We start from the raw sequence: 23,027 nt of genomic DNA, 5'->3' as shown, positions 1-23,027 counted from the left end.
GAGACGACAAAGGCTCCAAACCTCTTTGAACATCATCATATGTTAGTGCAGGATGCAACTAGGCATTAAAACAATATTGTCATATTTTTTGAAATTTTCTCAAAATCTATGCGATACCCCTACAAAAATATTGAGGTTTTTGGTAAATTCTTTATATACTGAAGCCCATAATCTTTAGTGATGTTTTAAAATTTCTACTATATTCTAAATTTGTATTAATGTATGCTAAACTATTTTTCATGGTAAATGAGCATCTTCAATTGTTTTTATCAATTAATTTAGTAAAAATTCATAACACTCCATAAATCGATGGAATAACCACTATAAAATTATTATTTTCTTGATAAACGGAGACGACAAAGGCTTCAAACCTTTGAACATCATCATATGTTAGTGCAGGATGCAACAAGCATTAAAACAATATTTTCATATTTTTGAAATTTTCTCAAAATCTATAGGCTAACTCCTACAAAAATATTGAGTTTTTGGTAAATTTGTTATATAATGAACCCATAATCTTTAGTGTTGTTTTAAAATTTCTACCATATTCTACATTTGCATTAATGTATGCTAAACTCTTTTTCATGGTAAATGAGCATCGTTCAATTGTTTTTATCAATTAATTTAGTAAAACTTCATAACACTCCCTAAATCAATGGAATAACCACTATAAAATTATTATTTTCTTAATAAACGGAGACGACAAAGGCTCCAAACCTTTTTGAACATCATCATATGTTAGTGCAGGATGCAACTAGGCATTAAAACAATATTATCATATCTTTTGAAATTTTCTCAAAATCTATGGGCTAACCCCTACAAAAATTTTGAGTTTTTGGTAAATACTTTATATATTAAAGCCTATAATCTTTAGTGTTGTTTTAAAATTTCTAACCATATTCTAAATTTGTATTAATGTATTCTAAACTGTTTTTCATTGTAAATGAGCATCGTTCAATTGTTTTTATCAATTAATTTAGTAAAAATTCATAATACTCCCTAAATCGATGGAATAACCACTATAAAATCACAATTTTCTTGAAAAACGGAGACAGCAAAGGCTTCAAACCTCTTTGAACATAATCATATGTTAGTGGAGGATGCAACTAGGCATTAAAACAATATTGTCATATTTTTGAAATTTTCTCAAAATCTATTGGCTAACCCCTACAAAAATATTGAAATTTTGGTAAATTCGTTATATAATGAAGCCCATAATCTTTAGTGTTGTTTTCAAATTTCTAACGATATTCTAAATTTGTATTAATGTATGCTAAACTATTTTTCATTGTAAATGAGCATCGTTCAATTGCTTTATCAATTAATTTCGTAAAACTTCATAATACTTTCAAAATCGATGAAATAACCACTATAAAATCACAATTTTCTTGATAAACGGAGACGACAAAGGCCCCAAACATCTTTGAATATCATCATATGTTAGTGCAGGATGCAACTATGCATGAAAAAAATATTATCATATTTTTGAAATTTTTCAAAATCTATGGGCTATAACCCCTACAAAAATATTAAGTTTTTGGTAAATATTTTATATACTAAAGCCTATGATCTTTAGTGTTGTTTTCAAATTTCTAACGATATTCTAAATTTGTATTAATGTATACTAAACTCATTTTCAGGGTAAATGAGCATCGTTCAATTGTTTTTATCAATTAATTTAGTAAAACTTCATAATACTCCCTAAATCGATGGAATAACCACTATAAAATTATTATTTTTTTGATAAACGGAGACGACAAAGACTCCAAACCTCTTTGAACATCATCATATGTTAGTGAAGGATGCAACTAGGCATTAAAACAATATTGTCATATTTTTTGAAATTTTCTCAAAATCTATGGGCTAACCCCTACAAAAATATTGAGTTTTTGGTAAATTCTTAATATACTGAAGCCCATAATCTTTAGTGATGTTTTAAAATTTCTACCATGTTCTAAATTTGTATTAATGTATGCTAAACTCTTTTTCATGGTAAATGAGCATCGTTCAATTGTTTTTTCAATTAATTTTGTAAAACTTCATAACACTCCCTAAATCGATGGAATAACCACTATAAAATTATTGTTTTCTTGATAAACGGAGATGAAAAAGGCTCCAAACCTCTTTGAACATCATCATATGTTAGTGAAGGATGCAACCAAGCATTAAAACAATATATTCATATTTTTGAAATTTTCTCAAAATCTATGGGCTAACCCCTAAAAATATATTGAGTTTTTGGTAAATTTGTTATATAATGAAGCCCATAATCTTTAGTGATGTTTTAAAATTTCTACCATATTCTACATTTGAATTAATGTATGCTAAACTCTTTTTAATGGTAAATGAGCATCGTTCAATTGTTTTTATCAATTCATTTAGTATAACTTCATAATAATCCTAAATCGATAGAATAACCACTATACAATCACAATTTTCTTGATAAACGGAGACGACAAAGGCTCCAAACCTCTTTGAACATCATCATATGTTAGTGCAGGATGCAACTAGGCATTAAAAAAATATTATCATATTTTTGAAATTTTCTCAAAATCTATGGGCTATAACCCCTACAAAAATATTGAGTTTTTGGAAAATATTTTATATACTAAAGCCTATGATCTTTAGTGTTGTTTTCAAATTTCTAACCATATTCTAAATTTGTATTAATGTATACTAAACTCATTTTCATGGTAAATGAGCATCGTTCAATTGTTTTTATCAATTAATTTAGAAAAACTTCATAATACTCCCTAAATCGATGGAATAACCACTACAAAATTATTATTTTCTTGATAAACGGAGACGACAAAGGCTCCAAACCTCTTTGATCATCATCATATGTTAGTGCAGGATGCAACTAGGCATTAAAACAATATTGTCATATTTTTTGAAATTTTCTCAAAATCTATGCGATACCCCCTACAAAAATATTGAGGTTTTGGTAAATTCTTTATATACTGAAGCCCATAATCTTTAGTGATGTTTTAAAATTTCTACTATATTCTACATTTGTATTAATGTATGCTAAACTATTTTTCATGGTAAATGAGCATCTTTCAATTGTTTTTATCAATTAATTTAGTAAAAATTCATAACACTCCATAAATCGATGGAATAACCACTATAAAATTATTATTTTCTTGATAAACGGAGACGACAAAGGCTTCAAACATCTTTGAACATCATCATATGTTAGTGCAGGATGCAACCAAGCATTAAAACAATATTTTCATATTTTTTGAAATTTTCTCAAAATCTATAGGCTAACTCCTACAAAAATATTGAGTTTTTGGTAAATTTGTTATATAATGAAACCCATAATCTTTAGTGTTGTTTTAAAATTTCTACCATATTCTACATTTGCATTAATGTATGCTAAACTCTTTTTCATGGTAAATGAGCATCGTTAAATTGTTTTTATCAATTAATTTAGTAAAACTTCATAACACTCCCTAAATCGATGGAATAACCACTATAAAATTATTATTTTCTTAATAAACGGAGACGACAAAGGCTCCAAACCTTTTTGAACATCATCATATGTTAGTGCAGGATGCAACTAGGCATTAAAACAATATTATCATATCTTTTGAAATTTTCTCAAAATCTATGGGCTAACCCCTACAAAAATTTTGAGTTTTTGGTAAATACTTTATATATTAAAGCCTATAATCTTTAGTGTTGTTTTAAAATTTCTAACCATATTCTAAATTTGTATTAATGTATTCTAAACTGTTTTTCATTGTAAATGAGCATCGTTCAATTGTTTTTATCAATTAATTTAGTAAAAATTCATAATACTCCCTAAATCGATGGAATAACCACTATAAAATCACAATTTTCTTGAAAAACGGAGACAGAAAAGGCTTCAAACCTCTTTGAACATAATCATATGTTAGTGGAGGATGCAACTAGGCATTAAAACAATATTGTCATATTTTTGAAATTTTCTCAAAATCTATTGGCTAACCCCTACAAAAATATTGAAATTTTGGTAAATTCGTTATATAATGAAGCCCATAATCTTTAGTGTTGTTTTCAAATTTCTAACGATATTCTAAATTTGTATTAATGTATGCCAAACTATTTTTCATTGTAAATGAGCATCGTTCAATTGCTTTATCAATTAATTTCGTAAAACTTCATAATACTTTCTAAATCGATGAAATAACCACTATAAAATCACAATTTTCTTGATAAACGGAGACGACAAAGGCCCCAAACATCTTTGAATATCATCATATGTTAGTGCAGGATGCAACTATGCATGAAAAAAATATTATCATATTTTTGAAATTTTTTCAAAATCTATGGGCTATAACCCCTACAAAAATATTAAGTTTTTGGTAAATATTTTATATACTAAAGCCTATGATCTTTAGTGTTGTTTTAAAATTTCTAACCATATTCTAAATTTGTATTAATGTATGCTAAACTATTTTTCATTGTAAATGAGCATCGTTCAATTGTTTTATCAATTAATTTCGTAAAACTTCATAATACTTTCTAAATCGATGAAATAACCACTATAAAATCACAATTTTCTTGATAAACGGAGACGACAAAGGCCCCAAACCTCTTTGAACATCATCATATGTTAGTGCAGGATGCAACTAGGCATGAAAAAAATATTATCATATTTTTTTAAATTTTTTCAAAATCTATGGGCTATAACCCCTACAAAAATATTGAGTTTTTAAGAAATATTTTATATACTAAAGCCTATGATCTTTAGTGTTGTTTTCAAATTTATAACCATATTCTAAATTTGTATTAATGTATACTAAACTCATTTTCAGGGTAAATGAGCATTGTTCAATTGTTTTTATCAATTAATTTAGTAAAACTTCATAATACTCCCTAAATCGATGGAATAACCACTATAAAAAAAAAATTTTTGATAAACGGATACGACAAAGACTCCAAACATCTTTGAACATCATCATATGTTAGTGAAGGATGCAACTAGGCATTAAAACAATATTGTCATATTTTTTGAAAGTTTCTCAAAATCTATGGGCTAACCCCTACAAAAATATTGAGTTTTTGGTAAATTTTTAATATACTGAAGCCCATAGTCTTTAATGATGTTTTTAAATTTCTACCATGTTCTACATTTGTATTAATGTATGCTGAACTCTTTTTCATGGTAAATGAGCATCGTTCAATTGTTTTTTCAATTAATTTTGTAAAACTTCATAACACTCTCTAAATCGATGGAATAACCACTATAAAATTATTATTTTCTTGATAAACGGAGATGACAAAGGCTCCAAACCTCTTTGAACATCATCATATGTTAGTGAAGGATGCAACCAAGCATTAAAACAATATATTCATATTTTTGAAATTTTCTCAAAATCTATGGGCTAACCCCTAAAAATATATTGAGCTTTTGGTAAATTCGTTATATAATGAAGTCCATAATCTTTAGTGATGTTTTAAAATTTCTACCATATTCTACATTTGTATTAATGTATGCTAAACTCTTTTTAATGGTAAATGAGCATCGTTCAATTGTGTTTATCAATTAATTTAGTAAAACTTCATAATAATCCTAAATCGATGGAATAACCACTATAAAATCACAATTTTCTTGATAAACGGAGACGACAAAGGCTTCAAACCTCTTTGAACATCATCATATGTTAGTGCAGGATGCAACTAGGCATTAAAAAAATATTATCATATTTTTGAAATTTTCTCAAAATCTATGGGCTATAACCCCTACAAAAATATTGAGTTTTTGGTAAATACTTTATATACTAAAGCCTATGATCTTTAGTGTTGTTTTCAAATTTATAACCATATTCTAAATTTTTATTAATGTATACTAAACTCATTTTCATGGTAAATGAGCATCGTTCAATTGTTTTTATCAATTAATTTAGTAAAAATTCATAATACTCCCTAAATCGATGGAATAACCACTATAAAATTATTATTTTCTTGATAAACGGAGACGACAAAGACTCCAAACCTCTTTGAACATCATCATATGTTAGTGAAGGATGCAACTAGGCATTAAAACAATCTTGTCATATTTTTTGAAATTTTCTCAAAATCTATAAGCTAACCCCTACAAAAATATTGAGTTTTTGGTAAATTCTTAATATACTGAAGCCCATAATCTTTAGTGATGTTTTAAAATTTCTACCATATTCTACATTTGTATTAATGTATGCTAAACTCTATTTCATGGTAAATGAGCATCGTTCAATTGTTTTTTTAATTAATTTTGTAAGTCTTCATAACACTCCCTAAATCGATGGAATAACCACTATAAAATTATTATTTTCTTGATAAACGGAGATGACAAAGGCTCCAAACCTCTTTGAACATCATCATATGCTAGTGAAGATTGCAACCAAGCATTAAAACAATATATACATATTTTTTGAAATTTTCTCAAAATCTATGGGCTAACCCCCAACAAAAATATTGAGTTTTTGGTAAATTCGTTATATAATGAAGCCAATAATCTTTAGTGTTGTTTTAAAATTTCTACCATATTTTACATTTTTATTAATATATGTTAAACTCTTTTTCATGGTAATTGAGCATCATTCAATTATTTTTATCAATTAATTTAGTAAAACTTCATAACACTCTCTAAATTGATGGAATAACCACAATAAAATTATTGTTTTATTGATAAACGGAGACGACAAAGGCTCCAAACCTTTTTGACCATCCTCATATATTAGTACAGGATACAACTACGCATTAAAACAATATTTTCATATTTTTTGAAATTTTCTCAAAATCTATGGGCTATAACCCCTACAAAAATATTGAGTTTTTGGTAAATACTTTATATACTAAAGCCTATAATCTTTAGTGTTGTTTTAAAATTTCTAACCATATTCTAAATTTGTATTAATGTATGCTAAACTCTTTTTCATTGTAAATGAGTATCGTTCAATTGTTTTTATCAATTAATTTAGTAAAACTTCATAATACTCCCTAAATCGATGGAATAATCACTATAAAATCATAATTTTCTTGATAAACGGAGACGACAAAGGCTCCAAACCTCTTTGAACATCATCATATGTTAGTGCAGGATGCAACTAAGCATTAAAAAATATTATCATATTTTTTGAAATTTTCTCAAAATCTATGGGCTATAACCCCTACAAAAATATTGAGTTTTTGGTAAATATTTTATATACTAAAGCCTATGATCTTTAGTGTTGTTTTCAAATTTCTAACCATATTCTAAATTTGTATTAATGTATTCTAAACTCATTTTCATGGTAAATGAGCATCGTTCAATTGTTTTTATCAATTAATTTAGTAAAACTTCATAATACTCCCTAAATCGATGGAATAACCACTACAAAATTATTATTTTCTTGATAAACGGAGACGACAAAGGCTCCAAACCTCTTTGATCATCATCATATGTTAGTGCAGGATGCAACTAGGCATTAAAACAATATTGTCATATTTTTTGAAAATTTCTCAAAATCTATGCGATACCCCCTACAAAAATATTGAGGTTTTGGTAAATTCTTTATATACTGAAGCCCATAATCTTTAGTGATGTTTTAAAATTTCTACTATATTCTACATTTGTATTAATGTATGCTAAACTCTTTTTCATGGTAAATGAGCATCTTTCAATTGTTTTTATCAATTAATTTAATAAAAATTCATAACACTCCCTAAATCGATGGAATAACCACTATAAAATTATTATTTTCTTGATAAACGGAGACGACAAATGCTTCAAACCTCTTTGAACATCATCATATGTTAGTGCAGGATGCAACCAAGCATTAAAACAATATTTTTCATATTTTTTGAAATTTTCTCAAAATCTATGGGCTAATACAAAAAAATATTGAGTTTTAGGTAAATACGTTATATTTTGAAGCCTAGAATATTTAGTATTGTTTTAAAATTTCTAACCATATTCTACATTTTTATTAATGTATTTTAAGCTCTTTTTGATGGTATGAGAGTCGTTATAATTTTTTTTATCAATTAATTTAGTAAAACTTCCTTATATTCCCTAAATCGATGGAATAACCACTATAAAATCACTATTTTCTTAAAAAACGGAGACAACAAAGTCTTCTAACCTCTTTGAACATCATCATATGTTAGTGCAGGTTGCAACTATGCATTAAAACAATATTGTCATATTTTTTGAAATTTTCTCAATATCTATGTGTTAACCCCCCTACGAAAATATTGAGTTTTTGGTAAATGTTTTATATACTCAAGCCTATAATCTTTAGTATTGTTTTAAAATTTCTAACCACATTTTACATATGTATTAATGCATTTGAAGCTCTTTTTCATGGTATATGAGAATCTTTATAAATTATTTATCAATTAATTTAGTAAAATTTCATAATACTCTCTAAATCGATAGAATAATCACTATAAAATCACTATTTTCTTGAAAAATGAAGACAACAAAGGCTCCGAACCTATTTTAAAATCATCATATGTTAGTGTAGGATGCAACTATGCATTAAAAAAATATTGTCGTATTTTTTAAAATTTTCACAAAATCTATGTGTTAACCCCTAAAAAATATAGAGTTTTTGTTAAATACTTTATATACCGAAAAGCGTATAATATTTTGTGTTGTTTTAAAATTTCTCACCATATTCTACATTTGTATTAATATATGCTAAACTATTTTTTATGGTAAATGAGCATAGTTAAATTGTTTTTATAATTTAATTTAGTAAAACTTCATATATTCCCTAATTAGGGAAATAACCATTATAAAATCGGTATTATCTAGAGGAAAGGAGACAAAAAATGTTCAAAACCTCTTTAACCATCATCATATATTAGTACATGATGCAACTATGCATTAAAACAATATTGTCATATATTTAAAAATTTTGTCAGTATCTATGTGTTAATCTCTACGAAAAAATTGAGTTTTTGGTAATTGATTTATATACTGAAGCCTATAATCTTTAGTGTTTTTTAAATTTATAACCACATTCTACATTTGTATTAATGTATTTAAAGCTTTTTTATGGTATATAGGAATCGTTATAATTTTTTTTATCAATTTATTTATTAAAACTTCCTAATATTTCCTAAATCGATGGAATAACTATTATAAAATCACTATTTTCTTGAAAAACGGAGACAACAAAGGCTCCTAACCTCTTTGAACATCATCATATGTTAATGCAAGATGCAACTATGCATTAAAACAATATTGTCATATTTTTTGAAATTTTCTCAAAATCCATGTGTTAACAACCCCTACGTAAATATTGAGGTTTTGGTAAATCTTTAATATACTGAAGCTTATAATATTTAGTATTGTTTTAAAATTTCTAACCACATTCTACATTTGTATTAATGTATTGGAAGCATTTTTTCATGGTATATGAGAATCGTTATAATTTTTTTTTTTATCAATTAATTTAGTAAAATTTCCTTATATTCCCTAAATCGATGGAATAACCACTATAAAATCACTATTTTCTTGAAAAACGGAGACAACAAAGTCTTCTAACATCTTTGAACATCGTCATATGTTAGTGCAGGATGCAACTATGCATTAAAACAATGTTGTCATATTTTTTGAAATTTTCTCAAAATCCATGTGTTTTGGTAAATGTTTTATATACTGAAGCCTATAATCTTTAGTGTTGTTTTAAAATTCCTAACCACAAAATGTATTTGAAGCTCTTTTTCATTCTATATGGAAATCTTTATAATTTTTTATCAATTAATTTAGTAAACTTCATAAGACTCTCTAAATCGATGGAATAACCACTATAAAATCATTTTTTCTTGAAAAACGGAGACAACAAAGGCTCCAAACCTCTTTGAAAATCATCATATGTTAGTGTAGTATGCAACTGTGCATTAAAACAATATTTTCGTATTTTTTGAAATTTTCTCAAAATCTATGTGTTAACCTCTACAAAAATATTGAGTTTTTGGTAAATACTTTATATACCGAAGCCTATAAACTTTAGTGTTGTTTTAAAATTTTCACCATATTCTACATTTGTATTAATATATGTTAAACTCTTTTTCATGGTAAATGAGCATAGTTAAATTGTTTTTATAATTTAATTTACTAAAACTTCATATACTCCCTAAATTATAGGACTAACCATTTTAAAATCGCTATTATCTAGAGAAATGAAGACAAAAAATGTTCCAAACCTCTTTGACCATCATCATATATTAGTACATGATGCAACTACGCATTAAAAAAATATTTTCATATTTTATGAAATTTTGTCAATATCTATGTGCTAACACCCTACGAAAATATTGAGTTTTTGGTAAATACTTTATATATTGAAGCCTATAATATTTAGTGTTGTTTTAAAATTTCTAACCATATTCTACATTTGTATTAATGTATTTTAAACTCTTTTTTATGGTATATGAGAATCGTTATAATTTTTTTATTAATTAATTTAGTAAAACTTCATAATATTCCCTAAATTGATGGAATAACCACTATAAAATCACTATTTTTTTGAAAAACGGAGACAACAAAGGCTCCTAACCTCTTTGAACATCATCATATGTTAGTGCTGGATGCAACTATGCACTAAAATAATATTGTCATATTTTTTGAAATTTTCTCATTTATAATGTGTCATAACAGATACTTATTATTTTTTAAGATTTCATTTATCAATTCAGATAGCATTGACATATCCATTCCTCTTTGTTTCAATTCCTCTGACCTAGACAGAAGAAACTCCATCACATTCTCTTGTGTCACATATTTCTCAGTACACCCAAAGCTCAAAACCAGAGATTCTGGCCCTTATCTGTTTTAACCATAAAAGTAGCAAGTTCTGAAACTGAACAAAGGAAAACTAATGTCAGAATTAAACAGAACTCGCCCTCGGATATGTATATGCACATTATTAAACTTTTGGGATGGTGGATATTCATGTACCTTGCAAAACGAATACGAACAATGTAGTAGTCTAAGTTGATCTGAAGAGACAATGCTTGGCTTCCTTTTTAACAAAACTGTATTTATCAGCAAGTGCTTGACCTATTGATTTTGGCAGTCTGCCAAAAAAAGTTGTCAAAAACGCTATTAATTTGATTAGTCGTGAATCATGAAGTTGTAAATCAGTATGAATGCACTTGCGTTACTGCGGGGTTTGTTCCCTAACAATATCTTCTCAACATCATCTGAAGCAGGCTGTTTGATATTACGAATCCAGTTCTTAAGCTTTGCAATAAGATCAAGAAAACAGGTTCAAAAACAAAGCAAAAATGTAAGAAAAAAGATGTCATGTTTAGACAGCAGCAAAACTACTGTTGACGGATGGTTCGTCTGTGACATCATCCAGCTGCAAAAATTCCCATTGCCCCTCCGTAATAAGCTGCAAAAGTGGAATGATAATCCATTTAAGCAACTGAACATACATGTACTGAACACAAAAACAACATCAGCCATAACGCTAAGTAGATTGCAAAAACTAAAAAAGATATCCTTGGACTCTCAACCTCTCTAATATAGTATGTTGAGTAGGCGATGAGAGCAACTCTCTCATATGAAAAGGTCCCACTCACCAGTGGTGATGATTCAGCAACGTTCTTGACCAGCCGTATCCCAAATCTGGAGCATGCCGCTTTTGCCATTAAGCTCAAAATATAGTTCTTATCTTAAAATCAATTCTGCAAAGAAGCAAAAGAGAGGCATACATCACAGTCTATCAATTATAATCTGAGTAAATGTACAAAAAAGAACAGAGAAATTGGAGACTTGCCACTGGATTTTTCCGATCTTATCGCTATTGCCTGATGTAAAAGGATTGAGTTTAATGAGTAGTAATGTGGAGGCGAATTAACTACAGGGAAAATAAGAGTTACAGCGACGTCTGGTTTTCAGGTACAAAAGAGGCGACCTATTTATGCAGAAATCTTTGACCCATTTTTTTTATGTATGACATGGTAAGTGGCTAAGAAATATTGTATTGTGACTTAGATGATTTTTTAATCTTATGTAGTATGCTTTTCTTTGCACCATATTCTCCTTTTAGTATTGTAAGATATCAATATCAATAATTCCAATACAAACTTAAACCTAAACGTCTATATATAAAAAACCGTAAAAATAATAAAGATAGTAATCTAAATAATTAATAAAATAAATATTTAATATTTAGAAATATTCCAAATATTTATATACATCATATATTCAGATTAAATCAGCTAAAACATTAAGTCAGGATACAACATTCAGCAGCAAGATAATAGTTATTATCAAAGCTTATCTCGCACAGTGACCATATTGTCTCCTATAATAATCTGCTGTTTTCAGCTCCTGGTGTGTAAATATGGAATAAATGAGTTGCAAGTGGGTCTGATTCAGATTTCAGATCTCATCTCTTAGTAGCCAGAGATGTGAGAAAGAAGCTCATACACATGATATAAAGAGAGAGCATTACTTTTACTTGCTATATATGATGAATATGTGACATAGTAAGAGTATACAACAAACAAACAAAGGTGGGCAAATAGGAATACTGAATCATGCCATCATCATGATCATCATCATTCATTAGACAAGTTTTTGATCTGTACAATGATAATTGTGATATCATCAGTCCTATTCTCATGCTCCAACCACAGTTTGTATGATTCCGCTGTCGCTGCTGCACATCCATCTCTCGGATCAGCATATCTCCCCACCTACAAACACACACACACACACACACACAACACAGACATAAGAGACCTTCAAAGGAGTTGTGTCTTTATGTCCTTATATAATTACCATATCAACAACAGCTTGACTTGGAAGAAACTCAAAGATCCCATCACTCGCAACAACAAAGAACAAATGATTCGGCGAAAGATGAACCATAGACACTTCAGGCTCCGCGGTAACACCGATCCCTTCAGCTGTACAATCACCAACGCTCCTCGTAAAAGCTGTTCCAGGATACATCCCGTTCTGTACCCAAAGTCTAGGCGGGTCGCCTCCTTCGCTCTCTTCATTAGCCCACGTTTGAATATTTGGATCTTTCAACCCTTCAACTTGATCAACAGTCATCACTCTTGCTCCACACGCTTTCACCCTCTCGCATTCATCTTCCCTAAAAGGCGTCTGATCATAAGACAAATCCTCTGCTATGATCCTGTTCTTGTCTTTAACAGCGAGAACAGCTCTCGAGTCACCGACATTAGCGACATAGATCTTGTCCCCAACGACAAGAACTGTGATCGCAGTGGTCCCACTCATCGAATCATCGATCTCGCTCTCGTGCAACTCCTCGTTGACCCTCAAGAAAGCAGACTTGTAAGCCTTCTCCGGATCTTGAAGCAGAGCAGGGTCTTCAGACAGCATCTCCACGACTCTCTCCTTGACGAAACTCGAGCATTGCGTGCCGAACACGCCGTGACCGTCGAAGACGCCGAAGAAATGAACGTTGGGGTTGCCCTGGAGCTCGGTTTTGATGCAGTAAGCGTCTTGGTTCTCCTTATCAGGCGAGTCTGGGTAGTACCCTCGTTGAGAAAGAACAGAGTAAACCATGTCGAAGTTGGGAGAAGGGACTTGGATCGATGAGGAGAGAGGAGGCTTCTGAACGACGACGTTTGGTTTGACCTTAGCGTCTCCGCCACGTCTGTGGGAATCTCCTGATGATGATGAAGGTGGGTATCGTCTACAGCATTTGCATTGAACACAACCCATAGGAAAAAAAAACAGAGGAGATGATTTACACACACAAAATAAAAGATTATTCAAAACAGAGGATGCTCTGTTTCGGAACAGAGGATGCTCTGTTTCTGCTAGAACAAGCGGTCTCCTGAGAAGCAGAGGGGAGGGTATTGGTTGGATTCAACAATGGCGTCTTGGGAAGTGAAGGGTTTGGGAGATTTCATGTTGTGTAGAAGGGAATAATGTGGTTCCGACACAAAGACAGAATCTTTGTTTTGCCCAATCCTGAGCAGAGGAAGAAGGAAGAAAAAGGGAACAACTTTATTGTTCGTGTTTGGTCTTTTTCTTCCTCTTTTTGTTTGATTCGTGTCTTCCTCAACGTTTCCCCTTAAAGGATTGATTATTGCGTCAACCCTTTGAAAGAGAAAGCGTCAAAAAATTTGAGGAACCCTAAAAAAGCGAAGCAGAGGAATTTGTTCTTAAAGAAAAGAATATAAAAACGAAGAGAGAGAGAGAGAGAGAAGAAAGAGAGATGACTTTTGGTTGATCTGACGGATGGAGTGGAGTGCACGGGTAGGTTTGGCCTCTGCACGAGTTACCAAATCAAACATAGATTTTTTGAGAAACTGATTGAATATTTTTCTTTCACGAGAAAAAAATCTAACTTTTCTCGTTTCTTTCAGACACTATTGTTTCAGTGTAAAAAAGCTTAATGGGCCTAATGAATTTATTGGGCCCTCGCCTATAGTTTTTACCTCTCTTTCAACTGTAACTTTACGAGTAATAAACAATAACTTAAACAAAAATTAGAGGTCATTCCTGATGATACACAAAAAATTATTCTATACGTATTTTACTCTAAAATAAAATAACTCTACTATAGAATTGAAATTTGCTCCAATGATTCATTTGTAATAAAGTTACTCTATAATAGAGTATAATAAAATTAAATATAAAGTAATGTTGTTTTTTTACTCCAAATATAGAGTGAAAAAGCGACATTACTCTATATTTCACTCTATTATAGAGTGAATTATTGGAGCAAATTCAACTTTATAATAGGGTTACTCTATTTTAGTGTAAAATATAGATGAAATTTTTGTGTCTCATCGGATATGCTTTTACTACTTAATACACTTTCAACATTGAAGCTATAGGACTCATCATTATTTATTTCTTCTAATTAAACATGGTTGTTATTTTCTTATATCGACTTAGGTCATGTGTTTATATTTAAATTCGGATGATGTTATTCATGTATGGTCTATCAATATGGATAAAAATCATATATTTCTCAAAAAAAAAAATTGAGCATAAAACTCTTCAAAAATAGGTTTAAGACCAGAACAGATAGAGAATAATGAATTGGACGATGTTTAAACCAAATTAGTGATACTAGCATAAAACTCTTTGTTAAATGTGCGGGACATGCAGCGACTATATATCTAGGTGAAGATTGGGAGTAACACACTTTTTCTTCTCAAAAAGGGGAGTGAGTATCAGACTCTTTCTTAACAACTTGAGATGGTGTGATGTTACATTTGGCATATTAACATGGTTTTAACTGTTACTAAATAAAAGAGAGCTCTATTTTGAGATGGATTTAAGTTAAAAAAAAATTGTTATTTTACCAAACTAAATGAAAACCATATACAATACATTTTAGAAGAGAATTCTTATTCTAATTTTAGAACTTTCTAAAAACCATTCCACCAGCACAGTCAACTAAAGGAAACGACAGCAAATCAAACTTATCAACACAATTTCATCGTCCTAAAATAAGCAATAATCTTTAATTACCAAAAACAAAAACATACACCAGTTTCTAAGAATCTATGGAAAGTAGAAACAAAATCTAAAAACCCTCCCCTATTTCAGAGGAAATGGATTTTTTAAGACAAAGATTGTGTGAGAACCAGTCCGAACTTCAATCTCTTCCTCACATCTCGACTGCTAATAAAACAAGCCTCTCCTCAAATCCTTTATTCTAGCCCTTCCCTACCAATGGCTCCTCTATTAACTATTCATCTTTTTAATTTGTAATTAACCTTTTTATTAAAAAAACAAAAATACAATAAAAGACTTTACCTGAGAATTAGGTTCAGGATGGCCTCAAGGAGCCGCTCCTACACACAACTCCTAGGCCTCCTGTCCTTTAACCTCCTCTTGTTCACAACCTCCACAAAGGCAGTTCGTGTTGGAGTCATTCTCCACAAGCCTTCTGCTCCAACCCTTCCTGTATTCAGAGAAGCCCCGGCTTTCAGGAACGGTGATCAATGCGGTAATCTTGAGGCTGACCACATTCACATCGCCATGACTCTCGACACAAACTACCTCCGTGGAACAATGGCGGCTGTCTTGTCTCTCCTACAACATTCATCTTGTCCTGAAAACCTCTCTTTTCATTTCCTCTCCCTTGCTCATTTCGAAAACGACCTCTTCACCAGCATCAAATCCACTTTCCCTTACCTCAACTTCAAGATTTATCAGTTTGATCCAAACCTAGTCCGCAGCAAAATCTCAAAATCCATCAGAGAAGCCCTAGACCAGCCTCTAAACTACGCGAGAATCTACCTCGCGGATATCATTCCCACCAGCGTTGACCGGATTATATACCTAGACTCGGACCTAGTCGTGGTCGACGACATAGAGAAGCTATGGCACGTGGAGATGGAAGGTAAAGTCGTGGCGGCTCCAGAGTATTGCCATGCAAACTTCACGTACTATTTCACCAAAGCTTTCTGGTCGGACCCGGAACTAGTCAAAGTACTTGAAGGGAAACGACCGTGCTATTTCAACACGGGGGTTATGGTCGTGGACGTTGGTAAATGGAGGAGAGGAATGTATACACAAAAGGTAGAAGAGTGGATGACTGTTCAGAAGCAGAGGAGGATATATCATTTAGGATCATTGCCTCCGTTTCTGCTTATATTCGCCGGTGATATAAAAGCTGTTGACCACAGGTGGAACCAGCATGGGCTCGGAGGGGACAACTTTGAAGGGAAGTGTAGAACGTTGCATCCTGGTCCTATAAGTCTTCTTCATTGGAGTGGGAAAGGGAAGCCGTGGTTGAGACTAGATTCGAGGAAGCCTTGTAGTGTGGATCATCTATGGGCTCCGTATGATCTTTACCGTTCATCAAGACATTCGTTAGAAGAGTAGAGGCAAAAACATACAACAAGATGGCACATATATATATATATAATATTAGAGAGGAGAAGGTACAAGAAGTTTTTTTAGCGATCAAAGAGAGTGAAATTTTTATTTGTAATTTTTGTAACACACACTCTTAATGCAAAAAGACGTTGTGCATGTGCATTGAGTTCAGTAGTGGGATGATATTAACATCATTTTATTATTCTCCTATGCTTCTAGTTTTTTTTTTGTTCTTCTCCTACCATTGCTTCAACGTGTAACATATAGGTATCATTACTGCACAAATGGAGGATTTTTAAATTAATTATTTTAAATTGAAATGTCTAGTACATATCTTATTCTGTTAGAAACCGTTGTAGGATCATAACCAGTGGCGGAACTAGCTAAGAAGCATGTGGGTCATTTGACCTATATCAATTTTAAGAATTATTCAAATTTAGGCATAAATTTTTAATATATCTATATTATTTGGTTGAGTTTCAGTAATTTGACCCCCTTAATATCTAGCCAGTTTCATATATATAAGATTTTGACCCCATTGCTTTCAATTCCTACCTCGGCCACTGATCATAACGTGCATTTCCTTGTTAAACCCTAGTCAAGTATAAATGTACATAATCAATCTAGATTCTCTTGAATCCTAGAAACCACAAAATTCTACAGTTACAAGAGAATGATTGATCGATAACGAAAATCTCACATTCGTAGTAGTTGAAGAATTACTGAGCTAATATATTTAAAAGTTAGAATTAACAAATTAGTTTTCAATTGAAAATTCATAATACTCAAAATTAACAATTGAAATCAACATATTGCTTTTAAAACATCAAAAACAACAGATTGGTTTTGTCTTAATATATTTGGGGATTATTAGCAAATGAAGGGCATATATGTAAAAGAGCCACCGTCCAGCTCCTCCTCCTCCTAAACATGCTCCATCTCCTCCATCTCTCCGACGAAAACCTCAGCAGCATGCCCCCTTCCTCATCCTCATCTCTCCACCCTTGCAAACACTCTCCCTCCGCAACCCTCGACCTCCTAATCCTCCTCCTCGTCCTCTTCTCCGCCGCCTTCCTCCTCTCCTCCTACTTCTCCTACCTCTTCCACTCCCTCTCCCTCCTCTCCTCCCACCTCCCCTCCTCCGATCTCTCCTCCATCCCTCCCGCCTCCTACCTCCTCGCCTTCGCCCTCTTCTTCGCCGCCTCCATCGCCTTCCTCGACTTATGCTGCGGGCCGAGATCGAGAAAATGTCGAAACCCGAGGTGCAAAGGGCTGAAGAAGGCCATGGAGTTTGATCTGCAGATACAGACGGAGGATTGCGTTAGATCGGGGTCGGGAGGGAGCAAGGAGATCGATCGGTTGCCGTGGAAAGGAGGGAGCGAGGGGAATCCTGATTACGAGTGTTTGAGAGCTGAGCTTAGGAGGATGGCTCCCGTTAATGGTCGGGCTGTCTTGCTTTTCCGATCTCGGTGTGGTTGTCCTGTTGCCAAGCTTCAAGGTTGGGGACCTAAGCGTGGTCGGCGTCATAAAAAGTAAGTAGCTTTATTTGATTTTATTACCCAAAAACACAGTCTTTCATCTTGTTGTCTGAATTTGATTCTCTTTTGTGTCTTTGAGTTTTGTCTGAACGTAACACATTGCTGGTGATTTGATAAGTAAGACGATTCTCTTTGTCTGTTATGTAAGTTTCTTGGATTATTACCAAAAACACAATCTTTCATCTTGTTGAGTTTTGTCTGAACCATGAAATAAGTTATTGTATGGCATTGATCAGTTTTCATCTTGTTCAAGTTTTTGTCTGAATTTGATTCTCTTTTGTCTCTTTGAGTTTTGTCTGAAAATAGTGTGTGTGTGTGTGTGTGTTCCTTCTCAATAAGCTATGGATAATGATGGATTGAATTGTGAAGTCTCATAGTAAAAGAGTAAGCCTTTATGCTCTCTCTTCATGTTTGCTGAGTGTATATTCCAAGTGAGAAATGAAAGGAACAATGATGATGGTTGGTGTTTGTAATACTGATCTGGTCCGTTTTGTAAACGATTATCTTGGCACATTTCACATCTTTTATAGCGGGGGTTTCGAGTATGTGGAAAGAGACTGCCCTGGCTGAGTTAGCTATGAAGAAAATTAACAACTTTGGACATGGAGTATGATTGTGAAGCCATTTTCTTGTCCATGTTGTTTTGAAATGGTGGTTCCATGGTTTAGGCTTATTATGTTATAATATTATCAAACATAAGAGGCAAGGAATAGCAGCTTATGTCCCAGTTGTTTGCCCTTACTGATAGGAAAAAACTCCATCTTTGCTGCAACTGTTATTTTTATTTTATTTTGCAAAGTTTCTTGGTGCAAAATGTTTGCTTTACCATTGATTCTTGATTTAACAAAGCGTCCACTTTGATATGATGTGACTACAACATGATTCTCGATGTACATGGTGCTGCGTAGTCAACTGCCAACAACAACCTTTAGTTGTTATTTATCTGTGGGTAACCTGTAATATTAACGACACATGACCAAGGCCATTGGTTGGCTACTCATCATTTGATTTTGTAATTTGTATTATTTACCTTTCTTCGTCTGCTTCATGTTTCTCATTTGATCTGTAACCATATTTACACGCTACTATAGATAAGAACATTCTGACTCTGACTCAATTTCGATTTCTTCACATTGTATCCTGATTCATTTCATCATGCCATACAGATCACAAGCAAACTTGGCTCTAAAGGGAGGCATAGACAAGCGCTGATCAGAGATCGATGGGAACTCTTCAATCTATCATTATTATTATAGATGTTATCATCACATTCAATGTTTGCAGAGTTCATCTCGAAAACTAAAGAAAATCCATACAGCTCCGTTTACGTGGTTTTCGTTTACTTCTTTTACATTAGAAATGTCTCAATACTACAATTTGAAATACTTTTATTGAACGACCTTACATACCATGGCAAACTAAAAGATTAGGCTACCTAATTGCAAATAATGGTTCATGTGAATCCTTTCTCGTTTAATAGAAGCAAGCCAAGTACTCTATGAAACCTTTTTTTCTTGAGATAAGTAGTTTTGTTCATAGAATCTTTGGGGACCATACAAAAAAATACAACATTTTCACTCTACTTACTGGACAACACAGATCACAATCACTAATCCTTTTACAAATGACGACAAATACACAAATCAAGACTCTTCTACAATTCTGTTTTACAAATGTCTCCAACATCAGTACTCTCACCCTCAAGAGTTAGTTACTACTTAGTGTAACCGTTGCTTCACTCGTCTCCCATTCACGTCACAACCCTCGACATATAACTCCTTCCCATGCCCTGAAGATGCTAAAGAATGCTCACTAAGCCTAGCCACATACTCCAGAAGCTCACTTAGTAAGCACGGGCAGCTTTCTTTCAGATAATCAAACCCATCGGTTTCCATCACAGCTAAAAGAAATTACAGACAAAGAGCGGTTTCAGATTTCAAAGTGATGAAATGATCAAAGTGATGCAAGCAAGCACAAAGGAACTCTCATCTTACCTTTTAGATTCTCTGGCGAAGCTATGAATTTGAGGCAAGCAGCTTTCAGCTGGAAACAATGATGCTGCTCTGCTAGAGCCAAGGTGGTTGCAACCGTGTTGATGCTAATCCCTTCACAGAGTTGTGACTCGCAGATTGTTCTAAGTCGTTCAAGAGCATAACGATCTGCAGCCGCAAGCAGATGCTGAGCCACAAGAGTCGCTGCCCATTTCAAGTCTGTCCCCATAACGTCTTGCATATCAGGCAATTCGTCCCAGTAGATAAAATGTAGGAACATCTACACAACAAAACACAGAGGGGTTTTGTCTCAGCACTGAATAATATTTGAAATTATGATTTTAACATTTTCTATACAGGTTAAAAATGATTGAAGTACATTTATATTTTTATTAATTACACATGTTTAGTCAATAATATTTGAAATAAATGAATTATTAATAGAATCAGTGCAGTTCCCATTTTTTCTTTAGATTTGGATAAAATTATGGAAAAGGGTTTGTATCAGTATACACTTCAACCTTTAAATTACAGGATTCATGATCTGAAGCTCGCACATAGACTAAAGACCAATCAAAACATAGAAAGATTCATATTTGGCCTTACTATGAAGCTTCTGAAGTCAAACATGTGTAAGGGATGTAATAGCAAACAAAAGAAGCTTTTTTGACATAAGTTATAACCATGTATTTAATGCAGACGAGAAATGTTGGCATTGCAGCAACAAATAACAAACATAGATTCATGCAATGCAAACAGAAGAGAAGCAATAAGATTAAATCATTGAGAACAAGAGTAGACCCTAGGAGAAGGTACCGGATCAAGGACGGACCTGGGCATGGCCAAGTGAAACATTGGCATATAGAACCCAAAAAGTTTTGAAAAAAAAATTACATAGACCAAATTTGTTTTAATTTTGTTTATTAAAACTTTCACAAAATCGTTACAGCCCCCAAAATCTGTCACTCATAAACAGAAAATCATCTATCACGCCACAATCACTCACAAGAGAAAAGGCAATGAACCAAGAAAGCTATCTCTTCCTATAAAATGACCTTATAACACCTAAAATGTGAATCGGTTCAGTCAAACATAAACCAGTAGAGAGTTAAAAGGGAGGACCTTAAAAATGGGAGCTTCCATGTCTTCTATGTCAATACATTCAGTATCACGGCTCTTCAACGGGCCAAAGATCTGCGCTCTAAAAACAGGAGAACGAGCTGCAAGAACCAGCTTATGAGCAGGAAACGTCTCTCCATCAACATGGAAAGTCACATCAGCTCCTCTCCCACTCTCCAAAACCTTCCCAAACTGACGACCAAACTCAGAAACCGGCACAGGGATATTATAACTCCTCGGTCCCTCTGTCCTTGACTTCACAAGCCCCACACAACACCGAACCAACAAACAATTATCCTTCAAATAGTCAGATGACTCCAAAAGACTCCTCTTGAAAAACCGCTTGTATCCCCTAAACAAAACATAAACACATCACAAATCTAAAACAATGTAATAAAAGACAAAAGGTTGGTGCTTTAACTCACCACATACTTCCTCTGTACTTAAGAGTATAAGGCCCACTCTCGAGCGTCCTCCCGAAATGGCTATGAACCTTATGCCTTTCGTTCCCGCTCTGATCAACGAGCGTGAGCTCAAACAAAGCCCTGACGTCAGCTCCTTCGCTCGCTAATGCAATGAAGAGAGACACGTACACAGAGTTATCCTCGGGGCTCTTCCCGTCGGGGTAGAAGTAGATGGCCCAGGAGTATCCGCCGAGGGTGAAGGTCTCGGAGGCGACGTATTTGCCCACGCCCATGCCTTTGATTAGAGAGTAGCCGCTGATCTTGAACTCGTGGGTGCCGTTGAGGGTTTCCGTGTGGGAGGTTGACTCCGTGGTTGCGTCCATTCAAAACAGAGAAGGGATTGAAAGGTGGTGACTTTGTTGAGAAATTTTGAGGGCTTCTGAGATTTGATTGGTTGGGATCAAGACCCAGGTCGTGGAATCTCGAAAGGAGGTGAGGTGGGGTTGAATTGGGGGAGATTAGGGCTTTGAATTGGAGGGGAATTGAGAGAGAGGACGAGGAAATGAAAAGGAATGAGGTGTCGAAGCGAGAATCGATGGTGGTTCGGAGCTGAATCGTCGTTGGATCGTGACGACGACGTTGGCTGAAACGAGAGGAAGAGAGAGAGAGATGGGGAGAGAGAGAGAGAGAGAGAGATGAACACTTTACTTGTTCATCGGTTTCTTTTCAGTTACATTTGGTTGGTAAGTAACGGTTCTATATAAAATAACTACTATTGGGCTTGGGCCTAGAATTATCTTCGTGGGTTATAATGATTGGGCCTTGGGCCTTTGAAGAGCCACCGAAAGCTCCTGAGGAATGCTCTGACGAGATGGAGAGTTTCATTGGTTGCTGCCGAGTGAGAGATATGGTCAGCCTTACAGCTTCGTAGCCATCATTTTTTTTTCCTTGACGGATTATGGTTGGGGATTTATCTCTGGAGATCTTGTATTTTAACAATGAGAATGCAAGAGACTCTTAGTGAATCAGACAGATCATAAGAACCATAGGAGTTTTTGGTTTAACTCTTTTAAGTAAAGACGATATTGGAGATCTGCATGCAATCGTAGACTTCTTTGTATCTTTAACGTTTCCAAAAGCGTTATTCTACAAACAAGAGAGACCAAAGCTTTAAGAC

The 23,027-nt window shown here is 33.2% G+C and overlaps 4 protein-coding genes and 1 long non-coding RNA gene across 5 annotated transcripts; 2 read left to right on the top strand and 3 right to left on the bottom strand.

The window, feature by feature from the left end:
• Positions 1–10,455: 10,455 nt before the first annotated feature.
• Positions 10,456–11,735, bottom strand: LOC106381928. The gene is made up of 3 exons (XR_001276768.3): positions 11,551–11,735; positions 10,922–11,360; positions 10,456–10,823 (listed from the first exon to the last, which is right to left on the bottom strand). It is a non-coding gene; the product is annotated as an uncharacterized LOC106381928 (long non-coding RNA).
• A 676-nt stretch (positions 11,736–12,411) lies between these two features.
• Positions 12,412–14,300, bottom strand: LOC106352748 (probable protein phosphatase 2C 35). The gene is made up of 2 exons (XM_013792382.3): positions 12,758–14,300; positions 12,412–12,672 (listed from the first exon to the last, which is right to left on the bottom strand). Exons 1-2 carry the CDS (start codon positions 13,673–13,675, stop codon positions 12,535–12,537), a joined length of 1,056 nt encoding a protein of 351 aa, XP_013647836.1. The 5' UTR covers positions 13,676–14,300; the 3' UTR covers positions 12,412–12,534.
• A 1,316-nt stretch (positions 14,301–15,616) lies between these two features.
• Positions 15,617–16,812, top strand: LOC106381940 (probable galacturonosyltransferase-like 4). The gene has a single exon (XM_013821881.3). The coding sequence runs from the start codon at positions 15,749–15,751 to the stop codon at positions 16,802–16,804; it is 1,056 nt and encodes a 351-aa protein (XP_013677335.1). The 5' UTR covers positions 15,617–15,748; the 3' UTR covers positions 16,805–16,812.
• An 853-nt stretch (positions 16,813–17,665) lies between these two features.
• LOC106352768 (uncharacterized protein At5g19025) lies at positions 17,666–19,747 on the top strand. The gene is made up of 2 exons (XM_013792401.3): positions 17,666–18,330; positions 19,503–19,747. The coding sequence occupies exons 1-2, from the start codon at positions 17,729–17,731 to the stop codon at positions 19,546–19,548; spliced, it is 648 nt and encodes a 215-aa protein (XP_013647855.1). The 5' UTR covers positions 17,666–17,728; the 3' UTR covers positions 19,549–19,747.
• An 81-nt stretch (positions 19,748–19,828) lies between these two features.
• LOC106352758 (BTB/POZ and MATH domain-containing protein 2-like) lies at positions 19,829–22,584 on the bottom strand. The gene is made up of 4 exons (XM_013792392.3): positions 21,872–22,584; positions 21,450–21,798; positions 20,331–20,607; positions 19,829–20,236 (listed from the first exon to the last, which is right to left on the bottom strand). Exons 1-4 carry the CDS (start codon positions 22,231–22,233, stop codon positions 20,055–20,057), a joined length of 1,170 nt encoding a protein of 389 aa, XP_013647846.1. The 5' UTR covers positions 22,234–22,584; the 3' UTR covers positions 19,829–20,054.
• Between the last annotated feature and the right edge of the window lie 443 nt (positions 22,585–23,027).

This window comes from Brassica napus, chromosome A1 (assembly GCF_020379485.1).
Source record: "Brassica napus cultivar Da-Ae chromosome A1, Da-Ae, whole genome shotgun sequence".
NCBI lineage: Eukaryota > Viridiplantae > Streptophyta > Magnoliopsida > Brassicales > Brassicaceae > Brassica > Brassica napus.
This window is presented reverse-complemented; position numbering and strand designations above follow the sequence as displayed.